This window comes from Rhinoraja longicauda, chromosome 27, assembly GCF_053455715.1.
Source record: "Rhinoraja longicauda isolate Sanriku21f chromosome 27, sRhiLon1.1, whole genome shotgun sequence".
NCBI classification, from domain to species: domain Eukaryota; kingdom Metazoa; phylum Chordata; class Chondrichthyes; order Rajiformes; family Arhynchobatidae; genus Rhinoraja; species Rhinoraja longicauda.
Window position 1 is genome coordinate 9,511,344 of NC_135979.1, and position 24,264 is coordinate 9,535,607.

The 24,264-nt window shown below is 41.0% G+C and overlaps 1 protein-coding gene across 2 annotated transcripts in view; it reads left to right on the forward strand.

Annotated features, from left to right (window-relative positions):
• Positions 1–220: 220 nt before the first annotated feature.
• LOC144606940 (YTH domain-containing family protein 2-like) overlaps positions 221–24,264 on the forward strand; it is a 29,844-nt gene continuing 5,800 nt past the window's right edge. Inside the window, exons 1-4 of one of the 2 annotated variants that reach the window (XM_078423465.1) lie at positions 221–664; positions 928–952; positions 6,284–6,363; positions 9,670–11,235. In XM_078423465.1, coding sequence (XP_078279591.1) covers positions 638–664; positions 928–952; positions 6,284–6,363; positions 9,670–11,235 — 1,698 coding nt within the window. In that variant the 5' untranslated portion in view covers positions 221–637. The remainder of the gene's footprint in view (positions 665–927; positions 953–6,283; positions 6,364–9,669; positions 11,236–24,264) is intronic. The other variant, XM_078423466.1, reaches the window with a different exon arrangement.

The window sequence follows — 24,264 nt, forward strand, 5'->3', positions numbered from 1 at the left end:
CTCAAATTACTGAACAGGGTGAGGGTAAATTTACTTTCGAAAAGTTGCCAGGGCTAAATGAGAGGTTGGGAGCCCCTGTAGTAGATAGAGGACCTCTAGTATCTTTGCTTCAGACTGAACGCTAATGGCGCGGGGAGTCCGCCGGCCCGCCAGGTGGCGCTGCGGGCGGGAGGTCGGCGGGCGCCCCGATGCCGGGGGTGGGGAGAGCGGGGCGGGCGGTTCTCCTGTGGCCCAAGCGAGAGCGGCGCTGCCATTGTGTGTGTGGGAGTGAGTGAGTGTGCGGAGCCGTCCCGAGCGAGGGAAAGGGGGGGGATAAAAAAGTGAGCCGTCGATAACAACAGCGTTCGATCGCACCGCGGGACTCGCTCAAAGCGGGTGGGATATTAAACCAAATAACCCTCCAAAAAAAAAAACAACCCAACCAACATCATCAACCACCACCCCTCATCCAGCGCGGAGATATCCCCGCTGAGTGAGAGAAAATATCTGGCCCGCCTGTGCAGGCCGCTCGGAGCCCAACCCACAGCCTCGGGAGCCGCGTAACGACTCTCTCCCTCCCTCCCCCCTTCCCTCCCTCCCTCCCTCCCTCCCCTTCACCTTCCCCCCTCCCCTCCCCCTGCTCTCGGTTCATGAAGAAATGTCGGCCACCAGCGTCCTGGATCAGGTACGGAGCATCGCCGGTGTTTACCCTTCCCTTCCCTTCCCTCACCCCGGGGTTGAGCGGGAGCGGGTCTCCAGGCTGTGCACGGGGGGTGAGGTGGGGGATGGGTGGGAGGTGTACGAGGCGGGTGGGAGGGTGATGGTGACTCGCTAGGCCGCGGCCCTTGGCCCCCCTCTCCATTAATGATTTCTTCCCTCCCTCCCCTCTCTTTTCTCTCCCTCGCTCCTTCTCTCTCTCTCTCTCTCTCTGGAAACCCGCCGACGCAGAGACCGAAAGGCCAAGGAAACAAAGGTAAGGCGGAGCGCGGCGCGGCTCGGCTCGGCTCGGCCCGGCGCCCAGGGCAGGGCAGGCGGCGGAAAGCCCCGCAGTCTCGGGCTGTCCTGGGCTTTGGTTCTAAAATGGTGGCCGGGCCCGCGTGTGAAAGGCGGGAGCGGCTCTTCCCGTCTCCCCTCCCCTCCACATCCACGCCAGGCCAGGGATGAAGAAAGCTCGTGTTAGTGAGGAACTACAGATGCTGGTTTCACACCGAAGATGGACGTACACACACACACACACACAATTGCTGGAGTAACTCAGCGGCATCAGACTCTGGAGAGAGAGAGAGAGAGAAGGGACGGCTGAGCGAGGTTTCGGGTCAGACTTGTCTGAAGAAGTCTTGGTTGAGCCGGCTCCCCACCTGAAACGTCCCCCATTCCTTCTCTCCAGAGATGTTGCCGGAGTTACTCCAGCATTTTGTGTCTGCCTTCCCATGAAGAAAACTCGTGCGTTTAGCGGGGTGGGGAAGAAGGAAAGGGCAGTGGGCAGGCCTGAAAGCCTGGGGCTCGAGTTGAGGCAATTCCCCCGATAGATTCCCGTCCCAATCACCCCTTCCCTTGTGTCCCACCACCACCTTTTTAAACCTTACTTCCCCCCCACCTTGGGGTATAAACCTGCCATGGGAGTTTTATTTTAAAAGATCCTTTAAGACCATAAGATACACATCACACCCTGAACAGGAAGCATGACTAATGTGTTTCTGTACCATCATCATCTTGGTTTTCTCGAGGCATTTCAATTGATCGTAAATCTTCCGGAGTTTTAGATTTTTCTTTTAAAAAATGGCGAACTTCTACGATTCGAAAGGTTTAAAATCAATGTTTTTAGAAATAAGAGAGGGGGGGGGCAATCAATGTCACCATGTTTGAGTCCTTGAACAGGGTTCTCGACCCGAAACATCGACCTTCCGTTTGCCTCCACAGATGCTGCTCGACCCGCTGAATTCCTCCCAGTTTTTTTTGGCTTCAGATTCCAGCATCTGCAGTCTCTTGCGTCACAATTTTTGTTGAATGATTTTCATTTTATGGTGTTTAACAATCTTACAATGAACTGGCCATGGAAAAAAATGCCTCGATTTAAATTTTTTTTTAGATCTGCTCGAAAAGCTTGAATCCATTTGATACCATTAGCACGAAGCCATGTCCATATTTTTAGTAGAAGTCCTTGTGTTCATTTGTAAAATGTTGATATTTGATGTAATTAATTATCAATGAGGTCAACTAAGTATATTTGTTATTTTGCTTTGTACCCACTCCTGGAGCTGGCTGCATTTTTGTTACCACTCTTAAGCCTTCCCATTATTTTCTGTCATTATGCTGTGGTCGTTTTGAGGCAAGATATTACTCGTTTCTTTCCAAAGTTTATTCACCTGGAGTAAACTTGTCCGTGTTGGTTTAACTAACCAGTTTTTCTGGAAAAATAAACACACTTTCAAATATAAATATTTACAGTTACACCAGCGCCCTATATCGGTATATAAAAAATAAATGCTTTTCCATCCTGATTGCCTTGCCGAATATTTGATCTGCCAAAATGGTACATATCCCCTGCCCATCACAAGTTGGTTATTCAAGTGCTTTCCAAACAATTTGTAACTTTCTCCTCCTTCAAAGACCTCTATCTTTTGCTTGTGCACGCTTCTATATTGGTTAGTTGGCAATAGGCCTCAAGCAGGTGAAATAGATATAGGACTGAGTAAATAATCTTGAGACAGATATCACACTGGCTAATAACCTGTAGCAAATTAAACTAAAATGACCTGTTAGGATAATCATACCACATTCTCAGGCTTGTGTTTTGTAAATTTTTCTGATATGGAATCTACAGAAAGATCGATCAGGATTCTCTACTAATTTTGCTGTAAATTGTAAATACAAGGCCAACTGATGGATTTTGACAAATGAAAGCATTTCTTATGTCTGTAAAAGTTATGTTATCACTTCCTGCAGTCTTCAGCACAGTTTGAAAGATTTAACATTCCTGATGTTATTGTTAATGGTGACACTTCAGCATACAGTGTTGCCAGATCACACCTAAGCAAAGGTATTAAAAGGGCCAAAGACACCCATAGGCAACGGGTGGAAGACCACTTCAACACCACGGACACCAGAAGCATGTGGCAGGGTGTCAGGGACATCACTGGCTACAAGAGCAGCCCTGCCTGCCCCCACAGCGATATGGCATTGACCAACGAGCTTAACACCTTCTTTGCCCGCTTTGAAACTGGCAAAACCACCTTGAGTGAAAGAACCCCAGCCGAGGCGGTGGGACAGGTCTTGCAACTGAGCACACAGGAGGTACAACGCGCTCTGCAAAGGGTCAACCCACGCAAGGCTGCAGGACCGGATGGTGTTCAAGGAAGGGTACTGAAGGACTGTGCTGAACAGCTGGCTGAGGTATTCACCAAGATCTTTAACCTGTCATTATCTCTGGCTACGGTCCCCAAGTGCCTGAAGTCGGCTATCATAGTTCCGGTGCCGAAAAAAGCAAAGATCTCCAACCTGAACGACTACCGCCCGGTTGCCCTAACGCCGATTGTCATGAAGTGCTTTGAGAGGCTAGTCCTCTCACACATCAAATCCAGCATCCCTGACTCACTGGACCCACATCAATTTGCATACAGGGCAAATAGATCTACAGAGGACGCCATCTCTCTGGCTCTTCACACTGTCCTGACTCACCTAGAGAGACAGGGCACGTACGTGAGGATGCTATTCATAGACTATAGCTCCGCCTTCAACACGGTCATCCCCACCAAGCTCATCACCAAACTCCACCAGCTAGGCCTTAGCTCGTCATTATGTGACTGGATCCTGGACTTCCTGCTGGAACGACCGCAGGCAGTGAGAATGGGCCCGCACCTGTCCTCCACTATCACCCTGAGTACCGGCACACCACAGGGCTGTGTTCTGAGCCCCATGCTCTACTCCCTCTTCACACACGACTGTGTTCCTGCATTCGACACCAACACCATTGTCAAGTTTGCAGATGACACAACGGTGATCGGGCTGATCACCAACGGGGATGAAACAAACTATAGAGCGGAGGTGCAGAACCTGGCGGACTGGTGCTCGGATAACAACCTGTCCCTAAATACCACCAAGACCAAGGAGCTGATCATCAACTTCCGTAGGTCACATAACGGGGAATATGCCCCGATCTCTATCAATGGGGTCAGTGTGGAGAGAGTGTCCAGCTTCAAGTTTCTGGGCACTCACATTTCGGAGGACCTAACATGGTCCAATAACACTGCTGCGCTGGTCAAGAAGGCACAACAAAGACTGGCCACAACGCATAGATCAACTTGCACTTTACCCTGTCCAAAACTGTTACAACTGTTCGTTTCGTTGGGTTGCTGCTGTCTAAATTACCTAAATTAGTGCATCGTATGGGAGGCGCATTCCCAATCTCGTTGTACCCCTGGGTACAATGACAATAAAGATATATTGTATTGTATTGTATTGTAATGTGATTTTAGTTGTAATACAAACAGCAACAGATTTGTTGTGGGGGGATATCAAACCAGAAACTTTGTTTGGACACGGTGCTGGAGTAATTCAGTGGGTCAGACTGAAGACGGGTCCAGACCTGAAACATCACCTATCTATGCTCTCCAGAGATGCTGCTTGACCAGCTGAGTTACTCCAGCACTTTGTGTCCTTTTGTGTAAACCAGTTATCTGCAGTTCCTTGTTTCTACAGAAACTTTGTTTTCGATTTCCAGTGTTGTTTCTTCCTTGTCCATCCTCAAATTTTCAACAATTTTACGATGTAAGGTGTGTGCCAGAGTATGGGGTACATAAGCATTGGTGAGGTTCAATATTGCTGTGGGTACTGTTTGATCAACTGCACATCTTGTATGTGACAAATAAACTTGACTTGACTTGATTGTGAGTGTTAAATTGGTTGATGTCCAAAGCTGTTGGAGTTTCTACAGGAGACATTTTATCTTGATTAGGCATGGAACTTTGGTTGATTAGCACCTTAGATTGGTATTGCTCTGACAAATTGTAGAACATTTGTGCTCTGGCACAAATTATCCAAAATTAAGATTAAATGTGACTTTCCAAATGGATACTAGGCAGTATTTGATCATTTCATTTTTTGCTTTGGAGCCTGCAATTCACATTGTGGATACATTCATGGAAAAGAACCATTTTTTCTGATTGCCACTGATATACATTCAAAGTGCTGGACAAGGGATGTATTACTGGTTGTGTAGTGTTTTTAAACTGGTTATATGCCCTGTTAACAAAACAATGTACCAGGAAAGCCATTCAAGGCATTTAGCATTTTATCTTGGCAGGTGCCATATCTTTGAATGGTTACACCACGTGCTTGACTGGCCTACTAAGTAAATAAGACTGCATGGTGAGCTTGTGAGTCATGTAGACCTAACCCCAGTTTAAAAGTGCAGGAGTAAGTGTCTAGTAAGGATGCTAATGGGATTAGCTGTATTGTTTCTCTTTCTGCAAGTTATCTAGGACAGAGCGCTATTAGAATGGGGCTAAACAAGATGTTTTCGTCTGTCATATAATTCTATTTCAGTTCTCAATTTCATATGTAACCAGATCCAGCTTTCATTTAGTCCTCGTGGCTAATGATTCTCCAGTTGGCCTTTGGAGGTTTGATGCTATTGATAAGTTTTGTGTAGCAAGGAACTGCAGATGCTAGTTATACACCGAAGATAGACACAAAATGCTGGAGTAACTCAGTGGGACAGGCAGCATCTCTGGAAAGAAGGATTTGGTGACGTTTTGGTTCGAGACCCTTCTTCCTTCTTCAATCTGACCTGAAGCGTTATCCATTCCGTCTTTCCAGAGATGCTGCCTGTCCCACTGAGTTACTCCAGCATTTTGTGTCTATCTTCGATTGATCCATTTTTATTGAATTTCTGCATCCCCCCTCCATTTTCTCACTCCCCCCCCCCCCCCCCCATTGTAGCAAAAACAATTAGAGCAGCTGCCTTACCTTCCAGTGATTTGGTTTTGATCCTAACCCACAGTGCTATCTGTAGAGAGCTTGTACATTCTCCTGGATGACTACATGGGTTTCCTCTGGGTGCTGTGATGTCCTCCGCAATCGCAAAACATTGACCGCTATAAATTTCCTCTAGTGTATAGATGACTGGTAGACTCTACGGGCAGGGAGGGCTAATGGGAATCATGGATTAATGGGAATGTGGGGAGAATAAAATGGGTTAGTGTAGAATTGGTGTGAAAAAAGATGCTTGATGTTTGGCGTAGTCTCTTTGGGCTGATTCTGTGCTGTATCTTTCTCAATGATTCTGTGACCATTTCTTTTATAGTGCAAAATGGAGCGGTTCACCAAAAGGATGCACTAAATGATGATGATTTTGAGCCTTATCTGAACACTCAGACCAGGCAGGTGAGTGTGCGTGTGTATTTTACTAATAATTATGCTTTTGTTGGGAGAGAAAAAAATAATGCTAATTTCGAGAATGTTGAAAACTTCGTCAAGAATAAAGTTGCCATTGCCCCGGCATTAATGTTGAATTTGGTGTTCTTTTTGCTGGGTTACATGGAAAAGTTTGTAGTTGCAGTGGAAGTATCAATTTTCTGGGGGGGTGGTTTACCGTTGATTACTTTTTGCAACTATCACATGGATTTGATTGTTGTGATGAAAAAAACTTTCACTGCCCAGGTAGTCTAAGAATATTTTAAACGATCTTGGATAATGTGGGCATATTATAAACATGTGTATCTCATCTGTTTTTGCCTCACCTCTTTCCATCCAACTGCAACCTAACCATGCAAGTTTCAATTTTATGTTTGGGTATTTTGTTGCTATTTACTTTCTGAGTGCAAACATTCCTGCAAGATCAATGATCAATCATAAGTTACCAATCCCCTATTTTTTTTTACTCTGCCCCCCCCCCCCCATTTCTAGATTCTATTAGTACTTAGTTATTAGTTATAGTTTTCCAGGGGTTCACAAGCAAATACCTTTTGTGATGAATTGTACTTGTGCATGTGTAGAGAACATTATGTACACAATTCCACAAAAGAACACTAAGATCAGAAATTGGTAAATTGTTGGCTGTGGTCATAGAGCAGGGGAGCAGACCCTTCTGCCCGACTTGTCCATGTGCCCAAGATGCCCACCTATGCTGGTACCATTTGCCTGTGTTTGAGCCATATCCCTCTAAAGTTTTTGTATCCATGTACCTGTCCAAATGTCTGTTCAATTATATTATTGTACCTGCATGGACCAATTCCTCTGGCATCTTGTTCCATATACATACAACCCACCATGTGGAAAATGTTGCCTCTTTGTATTCAATGCCTTGACTGATGAAAGACAAGTCGGCCACCTTCACTACTCTGACTACCTATGAAACCACTTACAAGAAACTAAGTACTTGTTATGCATCCCTCTGTTCTACAACACACCCCAGGGCCCTACCATTCACAGTGAAAACCTTACCCTGGTGTGACTTACATTTCATACTACACAACTTTGCTTACACATGTACATGCAGAACTCGTTCAGAAGTCTATTGATTGTTATAGAAATCATACATTTCATTCTCTCCCCCCAAAACAAAAAACAATAAAAAATGCTTGTTATTTATCGTCACAATCTCACTCACTCACTGAAGCATAAAGCAATAAAACCAACAAAATCATCGGAGTTTTGCACAAATTAACCATAAATACACCAAGTTAAGTTTCGAAAGCAGTATTTTCTTACTCCGATGAAGCAAAACTGGAAAATACGGATGAAAAGCAGGTCTGTAGACATGCAGCAGCTCAGCCAGCGAGAATGTTTAGCACGCGTGACCTATGACCTGGGCATGGGCAGTTGAGATACCGAACTCGCTTATTAAAGGGCAATAAAAAGGACAAGAATGTTGGCAGATATGATTAATGAGATGAGAATGATCAGCCATGATCACATTGAATGGCGGTGCTGGCTCGAAGGGTCGAATGGCCTCCTCCTGCACCTATTGTCTATAATATTTGAAAACTTCATTGATGGAGGCTGAGATAAATAACCTGGCCACTCCCATTTGAAAATATTTTCTAAAAGATTCTCTCCCTGATAGCTCAGTCAATACTTAGTCATCATGATTTAATGGCCTTGGTGAGTTTACTGGTTTCAGCCTGAATGACACAAAAGGGGATACAAAGGCCTAAAATGAAAACCTGAAGATGCTGCCTCCGGCAACCACCATTTGTGGAGAGAGTTAATGTCACTGACCTTTCATTATCAATATTTCCATTGTGTTTTTATTTTTCATTTTCAGCATCTGAAATATTTTAATGTAAAAATGATTTCCCCAGCATAGGGAGCAAGTAAGTGCAGACATTAGAAATTTAAAATGAAACGCTCTAAATACGAGTGACTAAATAATGCCTCAGTATCCTGCTTAAACTCAGACACATATCCTTTCTGTTACAAGATCATTGAATTTCTTTGCTTGTCCTTAACCACAGCCTCTTATTACCAGAAACTTAAGCTTTAGTCATATCTAGGGCTAGGTCTCCCTTTTTCTTCGCCCTCTGTAATTCACATGTTATCCAAGACTATGCTCTTAGCTTGTCAATTGTTATGTTTGACAGGAAAAGAGCTGCCTCGCTAACCTAATTAATTCTTGTCCCAAGCGCTATTCATTTAATCATCCTTATGTTGAGTTCCATCATGTTCTCATGCCAATCATATTTCTCCAAATTTGGTCCTAAAGTCTGCTGACCCACACCCTCAATGATCTTTTCATGCTTCAGCTCAACTTCAGGCTCTGGGTTTTTGCACTCTGATGGAGTAGCTTTTGGCCATGACTTTTCAGATTTTCTGTTTGAAGCTTTTCCTGTTTTTTCATTTTTTTCCCTTCAATGTTCCATTTCTGATTTGCAAGGGATTCCTTCTTGGATTATTACTTATTGACTGCAGGGAGCTTTGTCCCCTCCTATACTGTTGCAGTAGACTTGTGTGTCCAGATAGTGACAAAGCAGTGATATTCCTTTATGATAGTTGTCCGTTTTATATCTTTGCCAATCTTTTCATAGGTGGCCTGCAAAACATCAGAAGTGAATTGTTCATTTAGAGCAACTGTTCACAAAACTAAATTACAACATAATGCATATTGCTCCTCAATGGTGAAATATTTATTTTTAGAATCATTTAGAAACCTGAATTTCCTCCTGGCCATAAATCCTGTTGTCTAGCCTCCCCTTGTCCCGCCTTGCTCTTATAGAATTCTTCCTTTGGTTTTAAAGACCTATTGTATGAAGACTGGAGTATATGTGGAGTAAAGACTGGAGTAAATGTAAAGACAAGATAAACTGACATTTCTAATTTTTATTCCAATTTCATGTACTCTTTTTACGTGGCTTTTAAATTTCATTCTATGGTCAAAAATGTATTGTACCAAGTAATTTCCAATTACAAATCTGCGGTAGACTTTTATAATTATGTGGTTGTACTGTATCTAGTGTATGGTCTTGAGATTCCTGTTACACGTATCTTTCTGTTGCTATAATTGATGTTTAAAGTGGCTTATGATAACTTTGTGCAGCTATATCAATGATATGAAAATCCCTGTGAGAGCATTGCATATTTCTGCTGTTTATTGGCAGTTAATCTAATTTTTTTAATACAATTTAGATTGTCAAAAGTGCTCATTCTGTGTAATGTCTTTCATTACTGAATGTTTTTATTTTTGTTTTGCAGAACAATACGTATACTGCCATGTCTGACTCCTACCTACCAAGTTACTATAGCCCATCTATAGGGTTCCAGTATTCATTGAGTGAGGCGGCTTGGTCTACTGGAGGAGACCCACCTATGCCCTATCTGACATCGTATGGACAGCTGAGTAATGGAGAGCATCATTTTCTACCTGATGCCATGTTTGGACAGCCTGGGACTTTGGGTAATACTCCTTTCATGAGCCAGCATGGGTTTAACTTCTTTCCGAGTGGCGTGGACTTCTCAGCATGGGGGACCAGCAGTTCTCAGGGACAGTCCACTCAAAGCTCAGGCTATAGCCCCAGCAGTTATGCCTATCCTCCTAGCTCTCTGGGCGGAGCTATGATGGATGGACAGTCAACCTTTGCCAACGATACACTGAATAAAGCACCGGGTATGAATAGCATTGACCAAGGAATGGCAGGACTGAAAATAAGTGGTGGCGAGGTTGCTAGTAATGTATCTAAAATGGTAGGTTCTGCTGTTGGGAGCAATCCTATATCGACTATTTCAAATAATGTGATATCTTCTAATCCCATGCCACCAGCTACAATTGCTCCCCCCAAGCCAGCTTCATGGGCGGACATTGCAAGCAAGCCTGCAAAACCCCAACCCAAGAAAGCAAAAGGTGGGTCCAGTGGGCCATCTCTTCCACCGCCTCCAATTAAACATAATATGGATATTGGTACTTGGGATAACAAAGGGACCGTGGCCAAAACTGCTCCTCCACCATCAACTCAAGCCAGTGGCCAGCAACAAGGCCAGCCACCTCTGCTGCCGGTGAACCAGCAGGTGGTCAATATGCAGCCTCAGCAAGTGTCCTCGGGCCAACAGCAGCAGGTGTCCTCACAGCCAGTGCAGCAGCAGCTGCAGCCAAATCGCTGGGTTGCACCCCGCAACCGTGCTGCTGGATTTGGCCAAAATGGAGTGGATGCTGGAGGCATCGGGCTGCCGCATGGGAATTCAAATTCTGCCTCTGTGGAAGCACACCCAGTTTTGGAGAAATTGCGTTCTGTCAACAACTACAACCCCAAGGATTTTGACTGGAACCCCAAACATGGACGAGTTTTCATCATTAAGAGCTACTCTGAGGATGACATCCATCGCTCTATTAAATATTCCATTTGGTGTAGTACCGAGCATGGCAACAAGAGACTGGATGCAGCCTACCGTACGATGAACGGCAAGGGCCCTGTTTACCTCTTGTTTAGTGTCAATGGGAGTGGTCACTTTTGTGGTGTTGCCGAGATGAAGTCAACTGTAGACTACAACACTTGTGCTGGGGTGTGGTCTCAGGACAAGTGGAAGGGACGGTTTGACGTCAGGTGGATATTTGTGAAGGACGTGCCCAATAGTCAACTGCGGCATATTCGTCTGGAAAACAATGAGAATAAACCTGTCACCAACTCCCGAGACACTCAGGAGGTGCCCTTGGAAAAGGCCAAGCAGGTTCTGAAAATTATTGCCAGTTACAAGCATACGACCTCCATCTTTGATGACTTTTCTCATTACGAAAAACGTCAAGAGGAGGAGGAGTGTGTTAAAAAGGTTGGTCATACTAAGAAATGTTAATTGGAAAGTTGTAACGTGGTGAAAATTGTCAACTTTCAAAAGTCAGTTGGAACTTTTGAGTATTAAGTGTTAAGTTTCTTTTTTTTAATATGCAGATACAAGAAAATCTGTTTACGTAAACCCTGGTAATCCTAATTTTGTCTGAGTTTAATGGCTTATAAATGTCACTAGATATCAGAAAACATTAAGGAGGGATGTGAAATGTTCAGTGTTCTCTTGCACTGTAATTCCTCACCCTGCAATTATTAACATTTTAGATTTTGTCCTTCGAAGCTTGGGTAGTGTCTGGATAATATTTTCTGTTGTATTACAATAGGATGAAGCATTGAGGTGATAAATTCAGGGTGTCGCACAAGTATATCATATAATAAAAGTGTATTGGCTCAAATGTGATTTCTCTTTTCACTTATAGTTTGAAAAATACCAATGGTGATAACTGCACTGACCACACAACTATAAGATTTGAATCCAGCTACTTATAGTTGAAGAAATTAGGGGATAAATTAAGATAAGACTGCAGCTACTCAACAAGCAGAGTGATAATTACTCTTACATTTTGGAAAAATATAATTTCATTTTGCTCTCATCACCTGTTGAGTACATTTTTATGCATGTTCTTTTGGTTGAGCTCATTGATTTAGTGCAAAGGATTCATTCCTGGATTTAAGCCGCTGTGGCTTTTATTTTAAACCAGTCCTAGCTGACAGACTAAATGTTCTTAAAGTGCAAAATGAATTTGGGGGTTTGTCATTTCCATTCAGATTTTAATGGAGTGATGTGCAGTGCAACTAATTTAGTATTGAGGTAGAATCTACGAAGAAAGATCACAATAGCTGAAGCTGTCATAAATCATTGTTTGAATTGGAAGACATTTTCCTAAATAATAGAATATTAAATTCTGTAACTCCAAATGTGATAGCTATTTTAAGTGTGCATTATGGTGATGTTCGGTGACTGACTGAAGAAATGTGTTAAATTTCCCACATCACTAGGGTTTGTAATAAGCACATAAAACATAGATAAACAGATGGATGTCTATCTTGTGCTGCTCAACTTGTCAGCTAGTTTACTATGAAGCCAACGATATAAAAAGTGCTCCAAATAACATTGAGCAAGGCCGTCTACTTGATTCTTGGATGTAACATCTCTCCCTCATTCGGATACAGTGGCTGCAATAGTTACCGTGTGAAGATTGTGCAGTGTTGCCCCTGAGCCGTGAACTTTCATCATTTAGAAGACCATGTATAACATCACTATCTCTCATCATCTGACTTTCAGAATTCTTGAACTCAATTATATAAAATCTTCCATTACAAAACCTTTCTCACTGCCAACCTCCAAGGGCAGCTAGAGATGTACTTGCAGATGGGGACCAAGTATATAATGACTAGTAAAAAATACATCTTTAGTGGGGCTACTAAAGATATGTTTTAAAATGTAAGTATGCCCAATTGGAAGTTCGGGATCTTGGATGGTTATCAGAAATTATAATTTAAATATGAACTTTCTAAATTATAGGCAGACAAACAGATTTTGACCTCAAAATATTTAAAAATTGCTTTACTTCAAACCAAAGTGACTAAATAATTGTTAAAGGATCATTATTTCTGAATATTGACTTTATCTTCGTTATCTTGAACAGATGACTATCATTGAGGCTGGTTTATTTCTTCCATCTGAGAAGAGCATTTGGCTTACGCCTATTTAATTGGTGTTGATATCTGGCATGAAATCATTACTACTTTGCCTGGGAAATTTGTTAGAATAATGAAGCTTGGCAGTTTTAGATCAAAATTCATTTAAATCTGCCTGTACTTTGAAACAAAAAACATTTAACTCCAAATTTGTTGTTCAAAGATTTGTCAAATTGATGTATTGCATGCTGCTCTTCCATAGTTAGGAGCAAAGCGGGTGGATTCTGAAAACCAATTCTTTATTTGCTGGTGCTCGAAGGGTGGACGTTCTGTGTTTAGACCAAACATTGAATATGCACATTCTTGGCTGACATTTAAGTATTATGAATAAGGGAGTGTTGCATTACTGAAGATACAATCCTTCGGGCCAAATGTTAAACCTTGAGATCCAGTGTGTTTTGTGGTTGGTTTTGAGGAGTGGTGCCTCAGATGACATTTAGAGAATTTGCATTTGCTCTTGTTCGAAGCTTGGTGACAAATTGATGAATGTTTATGGAATAATACAGTATAGAAGCAGGGCCCCCTTTTGGCTGTCTTCGTCAATGCTGGCTGTAATGCCTATATGTGCTAATCCCACTTGCCAGTGTTAGCCACATCCATGTCTACCTTTCCTACACGAATACCTGTCCGAATGCCTTTTAAACATAGCTGCATCTAATTTCGCTGTCTCTGCAGCTTGTTCCAGAAAACTACCAACCTTTATGTGGAAAATGTATGTCCCTCATAATTTTGTAAATTTCCAATGTCATTCCTCGACCCCCCCTGCGTTCCATTGAGAATAAACACAGCCAACTCTATCTCTCCCCATAACTGCAACCATCCATTCCAGACAACATCCTGGTGAATCTATTCTGCACTCTGTTGCTGCCACATCCTCCCTGTATTGTGTTGACTGAACATTACACAAATACTTTGTAAGGTAGGTTGCAACTTCCTAAGGATGTGAAACATTGTATAAATTCTTAACGGCCAGAATTGCTATTTTATCCACCATGACAATAGACAGATGAATAGGCAATTGCTGTATTGGATCTTGCTGGCAAAGTTTGGCTGCTGTGCCAAGCGTAGTGACACCAAGCACAGCCATGGCAATCGTTTTGCTGAACACCTCCACCCAGTCCGCCAAAACCTACATGATCTTTCAGTTGCTAAACAGTTTAACTCCCCCTCCTATTCCCACACTGACCTTTCTGTCCTGGGCTGCCTTCACTGTCAGAGTGAAGCCCAACCCAAATTGGAGGAACAGCACCTATTTTGCTTGGGCAGCTTACAATTCAATCTAACTTCAAATAACCCTTGCTTTCCTTCTCCATCCCTCCCTCCCCAAGTTCTCTGACCAGTCTGACTGTCCCCCTGATTAACTTTGCATGCTTTGTCACCTTCCCCTAGCTAACAATGATTCTACATTTTCATTGAGCAGCATCCCCTTTAATGTCTCGTTTTCACACCTTGCCCTTCCATATCTCCGTGTCTCCCTCTCCCCTGACTCTCAATCTGATAAAGGGTCTTGACCTGAAATGTCACCCATTCCTTCTATCCAGGGATGCTGCCTGTCCCGCTGAGTTACTCCAGCATTTTATGTCTATCTTAAGTGCAGATGGATACTTGATGGTCCGTGGAACACGGTAAATTAAAAGGCCTCTTTGCGTGTTGAGACTGCCCTTAACGTGGTACCCAATACCACAAAATATAATACAGATTAAATAGTATGATTTATTTATTGGGAAGCTGGTTGAGAGTGTGGGGAACATGTGATGATCAGAGGGGTGGAATGATACTGTGTGATAACTGACAGATCAGTTGGACCAAGTACCCTGTATACAATGAATTCTGTATCAATCCATACAAAAATCAGTAGATTAAAAATAACATTTTGTTCAGTGACTTGATATCTTTCATTGATGTCTAAATTTAAAGTTTTAATTAAAGTTTGAATTTTAAAGCTAAGCAAATTATGATGCTTCAGCCTAAAATGGCTAATTAAAATTTTTACCCAACTGCATACATTATTAAAACTCTTTATTTGTGCTTTTCAAGACAGTACTATATGGAAATGGATGACATCCACTATATTTGCTTATTATTGCTTCAATTATTATTTCAACGTTATACCTGCAATGTTGCTTTACTTAATCTATGTAATTAATCAATTCAGTCAGACAAGATTTAAAATGGAAATATTTCATAAATTTGGGATTGAGGAACCTGTTTATGAAAGAAATGCTTTCCTTTATACTTGCAAATGGTGCACAGTGCAAATTGGATGCCATTTAAATAGATCGCACATAGCTGGAGTTCAATTTCTTGTGATCCCATTCATTAGGGTGATTGCTATGCTGTCCAACTGTTCCTTTTTCAGTGCAGCCCATCTAAATTTGTGTCATATTCTAAATGGGAATAGGTTTGAAATTAATTTTGCAAAAATATCATTTTAGGCTGTCTTTATGACCATCATATAAGGTCATGTCATAAGTGACAGGAGTAGAATTAGGCATTCGGCCCAGAGTCTACTCTGCCATTCAACCATGGCTGATCTATCTCTCCCTCCTAACCCCATTCTCCTGCCTTTCTCCCCATAACCTCTACACCTGTACTAATCCTATAGTTTGGATTTAAACGCAAAGATAAAGATTTTTGTACCTTCTCCGATATAATTTTACAACTGGACACAGTCCAATATAATTTTACACAGTCCAGCCTGTACAGGAATATACTGGTATCCATAGTGAATCCATTGATATCTTGCTGCTTCCTCTGGTCTGTTTCTCTGCCTCCCTGAAGGAGAAGTTTGATTCTGGTTTGGATCCGCAGACCACTGCAACTTTGGGATAATTGCAACATTTTTAACATTGTTTAAAATTTTTAATATATTGAACTCTAAAAATACTTTCCTACAATTTAAAAGGTATATTGTGAATTTAGGCTTTAAAAAACCCCTCAACAATTGAAATTTGGTTTTAAACTTCAAACTTGAGTTTAAATTTTCATTTAGATTAAAGTTTAAGCTTTAACTTAGATACTTAATTGGCATTTTCTAATTGTCTGTTTAAATTTTCAGACACACCTTGTTCTATTCTTGCCAACTTCAGAACTGTTCAGTAGCCACAGTTTTTTTCGTCCTCGTTTGCAGTTACTGGAGTTTCCCTGGTTATGAATGATCTGACTTACGGAAATCAACCCTTCCTCAAATTATTCCATACATTTTCAGGGCATTTTTCAAGCAAGTAATAATGATATTCATTAATGACTGGGTACAGTGGATATTCCATTAATTTAACTCTTGGTAGTGATAGTGTGATTATTCAATGAACAGATGTTCAAAGCAGATGTTATTGATTTACGAAGAAATTGACTAATGGACAGTTTTCAGAAAGGGAACCCTTGCATAACCCATGGACTGTCAGTATACCGAAATCTGTCCATCTCCTTGCCCAATTGCAGTATTAAGCATGTTATGTCCTCTTAAATCAAGGTCTTTTTGGAAGGTGCAAGATACCAAAGCAGTAATTTGAAGGAAATGGCTCTGTGAAAAGCATTGGCTGTCTTTGGTGTAATCTACCTAAAGTGGTTCTCCTTGTTTGGAACCTCCAATGATTTGAATCTTCTCTAATGCACGCAGCTGACCTTTTCTCTGTTAAACACGATTATAAATGTTCAGCATTTGGTTACTAAATGCAATTTCTGTCCATCTCTAAGAGATTAAAATACTACAATGGGTAGTAGAAATTATTATAAGGCCGTAGGTTGTGAATGGTTGTATGAAGTGCTAGCAGTTTTGCTTTTGCACGCACCAGTTTTCTTATGAGGCTAAGTGTTGTATGATGCATTGGACATCAATTGCAAGAATGTTGGAAATGCAGAAGGGGATGGAACGAGGAGTAAGAAATTGTGCACTTCGTTGATTGCATGAAAATTTGTAAGTTTTATTAAAAAGGATCATGTAATTGTTTGCAAAGCAGATGCAGAATTCTGCTTGCAGCATTTGGAGAGGCAGTCGTATAGCAAAAAAAACCAAAACAGGCCCATTGGCCCATCATGTCCATGGCACCTGTTGTACCAATGCACTAATCCAACATTCCAATGCTATATCTGTAGCCCTGCATGCCTGGGTGATTCAAGTACTTGTCTCAATGTTTGAATGTGGATTTTGTCACCACTGCCTCTTAAGGCAGAGCATTCCAGACTTCACTGCCTGCGTAGAGGAAATACATAGCCATCTAAACCTACATCTTACTTTCACCCCTCTTATCTTTAACATGACTTCCACTTTCAATCACCTACATATGGGGGAAGCATTTTTGCCATCTTCCCTGTTTATACCGTTCATAATTTTGTATACCTCCACGGCCTCCACTATTCCAGGGGAAACAAATCCAGTCTCATCAGCACAATGATCCAATCCAGGCACCATCCTACACCCTTTCCAGCACAATTATTTCCTTTCTTTGGTATGGTGGCCAGAACTCTAGGTGTGGCCAAACAAATCTTTTGTGAAGCTAACATGAAGTCCCAGCTTTTGCAATGTAAGACTTGGCCAATGAAGTTGAGTGTCCCATACACCTTTATCACCTTATTAGACACCTGGTAATTTTGGGGATTCATGGGCTTGTATCTCTCTGTTCATCAGCACTCCCTCGGATCCTACAAGTTTCCAGCATGATCTATATCATGCTTCAACAAACTTTCTTGCTATCTAAAATACCATCAGTTTTTTATCATCTGCAAACTCGTACAACCAGGGTGAAGAGACAGTCACAGCGAGGGAGGGGAGAAGAATTTGTATCTTGAACCAATATTTTTGGATTGTCTGAGAACCTTTGATGGAGATCTATAATTGCATATTTTTGTGGCCTCTTAATTGCTGGATGAAGTTACACAGCACCGAAATGAGCCCCATTAGCCCACCATGTCTATGTAGACCATCTAGCGCACATTATTCCTATTTATCAGAACTTGGTCTATAACTTTCTATGCTTTGGAATTCAAATACTGTACTTTTTTAATTGTGAGAGTATCTGCCTTCAACTTCTCAGCTAGTGCTTTCCAGTTAGCAGCCATCGATTGGGTTAAAAAGATCTTTGACTTGCTAACCCTCTCAGTCCCCAACTTGATCCTCTGCCCTCACGATTTAGGCAGCTCCGTTATGGGGACAAGTTCTGCATTATCCACACAGTCTGCCTTTCATGATTTTTTGTATACTCTCATCAGACACCCCCTCATTACTTACAGTCCAAAGAAAACAAACCCAGCCTATCCACTATCTTCCTCCTACTTGAAATATTCTAAACCAAATGTTTAGGTTGAAGTAAAAGGATGCATTCCTAATTGGACAACAAATATATTATTCTCGTATCAATACTGTGTTTGCTTGCATTGAGATGAAATCATAATTTGCCTGGCGTTTTGTGTGCTTCCCACTCAGTCACTCCTTGTGCTGTTTACATAGGTTGGAAATTTAGCTAATTTTTAACCATCTTTTACATTTTCAGCCAGATCAATGGTAATGCTTGCATTCAATGAAGTTTTACACTGAGTGTGTCTCCTGTGAGATGGCTTAGAAAATATTTTGGAAATGTCAATTGAAAATCAAAATTTTGTGACACTTTCAATAAATAAGTAGAGATCAAGTTTTGTCAGTCATAGTTTTTTTTTTTTACAATGGAGAACCTGCTATATTCAGACGGTGAAGGGTGGCATCAGTAAATTGAATTCAACCATTTAACTTACCAGCTGATTTTTGATCCGATATTTGGATCCATGATTACAGGTGGTGGCTTCACGTGTATGCCTCTGAATGGTTTCAATGTTGATTTTGTTAATCACTTGGAGGTCATTGTGCAATATGAATTTTAGGAATGTTTCTCGAATTTTTCTAAATACAACTTTGAAACATACATTTTGATTTTCAATGCAGGTAACATTGTTATAATGTGTAAAAGCAGATGAATAGTACAGGGGGGTATTACTGCCACCGTTGAGATAGTATGCTTATTTGAAAAAAATAAAATCAGTTAATGAATGTACTGTGAATCCAGCACTCTCGAGATTAATTGTTATTGAAGCAAGATGGATCAAATATTCAGTGCCTCTTAAAATGCTAAATTCCCAACCAGTTCACATAGTACTCTGAGTTTCTGTAACTCCTTATAATTGGTGTGGTACCAATGGTGTTTTTCTTGAGGATTAGAACTCAAACTAAACTCCCATATTCTAGGATGGTATAAAAATTACTAGGAAGTTCAGTGAGCTGCTGTTTATAGTAGTTCAGAAACAAATGTGCATTGAGCTTGGTAAGTGCACCTGCTGCATTTGGAAGGATCGAATATGTTCCAGGAAAATATAATAATCCTCCACAGCCAGCTTAGGGGTGGGTTCAAGAAGCACATTTTAAGGCAAGAGGTTGGTAAGAAATTGTGGAATTGGGGAGAATTTATAACTGGTTCATGTTTTAAGTATGTTTCAAAGGAGGTTATAGTGTGCCATAAAGATTGTTTATTTGTAATTACAGAAAACAATTGATCAGATTGGTGTGCAGTACTAGTCTGAGGTAATGTATGAGGTTGGATAGGATGCCATAGCTTTTCATGCCATAGGTCTTTAGGAAATATGACCCAGTAAATTTTATTTTTTTGGAAAATGCTGACCAAGTAAAATTCACTAACATAGGTGATGGTTTTTTTTTGTTTTTGTAGAGAAATGGCTGCTATTTTTTCCCCTGTTGGTTCTTCCACATTTGCACTGAAATTGCTCAGAACTGCAACCCCAACTCAAGATAGTTCAATTTATTATTGAATGAGCCAACCATTTCCAATGTTGTAAAAAGGTACTATGCTACAGACATTTTGTCACAGGAGATCAAACTGGTTGATCTCCAAGATAATATTACCTCTTGGGCTGCGTTGAAAATAAAACTTTATCCTATGAATCTTAACTATGCCTTAAATGTGAGTTGCTTTAAAAAAGCTTCTGTCAGGAAATGAATGTACTGTAATCCAAAATAAAATAACTCTTTAATGTGCTGGAGTAACTCAGCAGGTCAGGCAGAATATCTGGAGGATATGTGTAGGTGATGTCGGGTGGACCTTTCTTCAGACCTGATCCATGTCCCCCAGCAGTTTTTTTTGGTAAACCACTTCCTTGTATCTCCTTGAAAATAAATCACCTTTTCAGCAAATGTTGGAAACACAGCAAGACTGGTACAAAATGGGCAGGGGCTGACATAGACCATTTATTAGAACTTCAGATCATCTGAATTGGTTAATGGAAATGTCAAAACTGGAAATTAAATCTACTGTGTAGTCAAAAATCCATTTTTTAAAAAAGAACAAAGCCCAAGAGATTTGTTGTGATCTGAGTAAATAGTGTAAACCTTAAGGGCCTCCTCTGTTCCTCAGATTTTGCTCATAGATTCTGCATTGATGATTGTATCGATATATATCCGGTAATGCAGTTTCTTTAAAAAGCCAGCATTGGATGCAGCATCAATGTTCAACAATACAGCTCGTAATAATCGGGAAGAAATCCCCAACAAGATCAACCTTGCAGGTTTTATTTAGTCCCTTTATAATAGAAAATGCACCTTATAATCTGATGCACTAGTGAATAATAAAAAGTATATTAATTTCCTCAAAACTTTGTGTATCTAAGTTGGCTGTGACTGCATGAATATAATCTACAATTTTGTTGTTTGGAAAAAAAAATTAGAGAGAGGCTTGCACTTGCTATCACCTTTCATTATCTCACACTTCCCTACCATCAATAAATCATTGTTTAATGCAGGAAAAGTGCTACTAATTTGTAGATAAATTCTCTCGAATAATTAGTTTTGATGGTGTTGGTAAAAGATGAGCACTGAGGGAAAAGGCACCTGCTGTTAAATAGTGCGGTGGGATAATCTACATCCATTTGAGAGAAGTCATCACTGATTTCAAGACTCAATCTGAAAGAATAAATGATGCATTTATTCTGGCAGAACCAGAGGAACTTAACCATTGTTTTAAAATATGCTTGTCCTCTGAACTGTTGAATTCTAAACAAACACTTCTGCTGTGGTTTAGTCGACACGCATCATTGAGCTGTTAAACAGTTTTTGGCGTTTCTTAAACAATTCAGTTTTGAAGGTATTACTAAATTATAAATGTATGTTAAAAATGTACTGTTGAGCACAGCCATGAGTATCTCCAGAAGTCTGGGGTTTTTGATCCACAATACCTGTTTGAAAACAGACATTGTGTGGTGAAATTACAAAAATCTGGCTTATTTAAGTAAGTCAAATTTTAGAAAGAAGATCGACTGGAAATTTTTCAGAAAGAAGTCTTTAATTGTCCACACTGAAATAAATGATCTAAACCCACACTTTGGCTTGAAAATTAAATGTCTGTTTCCTCTTCCTGATTCAATTGTTGCTGCCGTTTGTGGATCTGATGTTCCTTGCTCAAAAAACCCCACTAATCAATCCCGATGAGTCAGTGGTTCCAGATAAATACTGGTTTGCCTGTGGGTGGATATGACGTGTCTTATTAAACAGGGTTATTTTTATCAATGAAGCAATGACATCCAGGAATTGGACAATTGGTCATAATTTGTGTGAAGCAATTAGTGTAAAGAAAGAACTATAAAACAGTAAGTAGTTGAAGGCAGTAGAAATAAGGAACTGTAGATTCTGATTTAACAAAAGTGACCCAAATGCTGGAGTAACTCAACTGGTCAGGCAGCATCTCTGGAGAACATGGATAGGTGACATTTGGGACAAGACCCTTTACTCCTTTACCTCTTTGCAACTAACTGGTTGGTTTGCTGTACATTGTGCTGGTTAGGTTACATGTCATGAGATAGTATTGCTTTTTACTGTGGTTTACTCCATTTCCTCCTGTTGCCCATTTTTCTGTATTTTCTCTGCACTTCCTGTAGGTTTGTGCACATATTTTGCCCATGCACAGCCCATTTTGTTTACATACAAACACTGTTCAGTTTTATATTGAGTTTGTTTTTCCTGTGAATAGAAAGAAGACACAAGATCAGCTTAGTAAGTATTGCAATATCTTTAGGGAGCCTTGGAACCAAGTTAAGAAGAACCGTTCGTATTTACTATTTTGTTCTATAATCTGGGGTTGATCTAAATTTGGATCTCGTCTTAGAGTCTATCTATTTCCATCACCTGAAAAACAAAGTAATGATGATTTGACCCTAGGTATGTATTATGTTCTTTGTTCCACAGATGCTGAGTGTTTCTTCCATCTTCTCTATTTCTATTATTTCAGAATGTTTTCTGGTAGTCCATAAAAATTGAAAATCCAAATTTCCATTGAAGTCTTGAATTAAGATTTATATATTTACGAGATAAGGGTAGCAATATTTTCCAAATTTCGAAGCCCACAATAATAATTTAAAAAATAGAAAACAGAAAATATGAAATACAAATAGAGATTTGAGGGCCAATTACCAGGGCTTGATTATCATACATGATTGGGAATGAAGTTTGAATAGCCCCAGTATTAAGAACTATTGACTTAAATTGCCTTTGCAGCTGGATCATTGGCTCTCATTTTAAACTTCATTGTACAGTTAGTCTCTGCAATGCCACTAGTCATCAAATATTGTGTTTTTTGTTGTTGTTGAAGTACTAAAGCTTGTAGGGAAATTCAGGAATAAGTTCACAATTCAGCTGCCATAACTGGGCAAAGGATGTGTCAATGAACTTCAGAGGTCTGCCACTGGGCAAGTCATTGCCAACATTCACCTAAACTGTTGTCTTCAAAGAGCCAGAGAGCTACTCCTTAAATTTGTATTGAGAATTCCATCCATCTCAAAGAATACTTAGATCTTTATGTTAACTCCAGGGAAAGTCAGGCAACCTTTGCCTTTTTGGATTTTGCTTAAGACTTTGACCCTGTCAGAGAAAAAATAAGGACTTTGTTTCAAATCTTATACTTCAGTGACTTTTGAAATCCGCCAAGTTTTGTATTTAATGAGGACATGAAAAAAACGTCTTAACCCATCATGTTCACAACAGAATCTATGCAAACTACAATCGCAAAAGGCTATGTTATCCCAATGCTTACTCAACATTTCTCGCCACTTAACTGTTCCTTCCAAAAAACACGTGGAGTGGAGTGTATCTGCATGACAAATGAGAAGCATTTCAATCTCTACTTCTATCCAAACCAACACCAGTCATTGAGGTGCACACACTCATTTGCGTCTCTAAATCATGTCGAGTCATTCGCTGAAACGTACAAGAGAATTGGCCTATCTCTTTCGCAGACCTGGGGTTTGTTACCAACCTGTTCCCACTGCCCAATAAAGGGCAACGATGGGACCCAAAAATGTTGAATAGATTCCTCTGATGGGACTCACCACTCAATGGAGGCAATGTCAATGAGCCACCATTGCCTTCAGAACATCAGCATAGCTCTAAAAAAGTGGGCTTGAAGATCTCATCAAATATAGCACCAAACTGCCGTGATCCCTGATTTCCTGTACTCTTCTGAGAAGTGGGGTACCTAGAGCAGGCACCTCAAATCAGTGGAGGGAAACCATTAACATTGTCTCTGCAAATTTTCCACATCCAATGGCAAAATAAGCAAGCCAACAACCAAGTCTTCTCAGCTTTGAGGCCTTAATTAAACCCAATTACCTCCAGTGGTCAGGCTTCATTTGTGCCTGAGATCATACTCCCAAAATGTGCTCTGCAACAAGTTCCATCACAGTAAGAGAGCCAAGAAAGAAAATGAATCATAGACATTCTTAAAGCCATGTGGGGAAAAGAGTAGTATCTCCACTTCTGAAAATCCTTGGCCTAAGGGCAGCATGGTGGCACAGTGATAGTTGCTGCCTTACAGCGCCAGAGACCCGGGTTCAATCCTGACTACGGTTGCAGTCTGTACGGAGTTTATACGTTCTCCCTGTGACTCTGGGGTTTTTCCTGGGTGCTTCGGTTTCCTCCCACATTCCAAAGACGTACAGGTTTGTGGGTTTATTGGCTCTGGTAAAGATTATAAATTGTCTCCGGTGTGTGTAGGATAATAGTGTGCGGGGATCGTTGGTCGGCGCGGACTCGAGGGGCCTGTTTCCACGCCGTACCTCTGTGTAGGAGCTGCCTTTGGGTGGCATTGAGATCCTGAAGTCCATTCTTCAGGAGCACACAGAAGCAAAGTATAAATGATGGAGGAGATGATTGCCTCTCAAGCTACCGACTCGGCTGACCTGCCAAGTATAGCCTGCCCCACCACTGGCACAAGCTACAGATCCCACATTGCCTCATCAGGCAGCACAGAGCACAAACAACTAGTGGAAGCGAACATGCTATGAT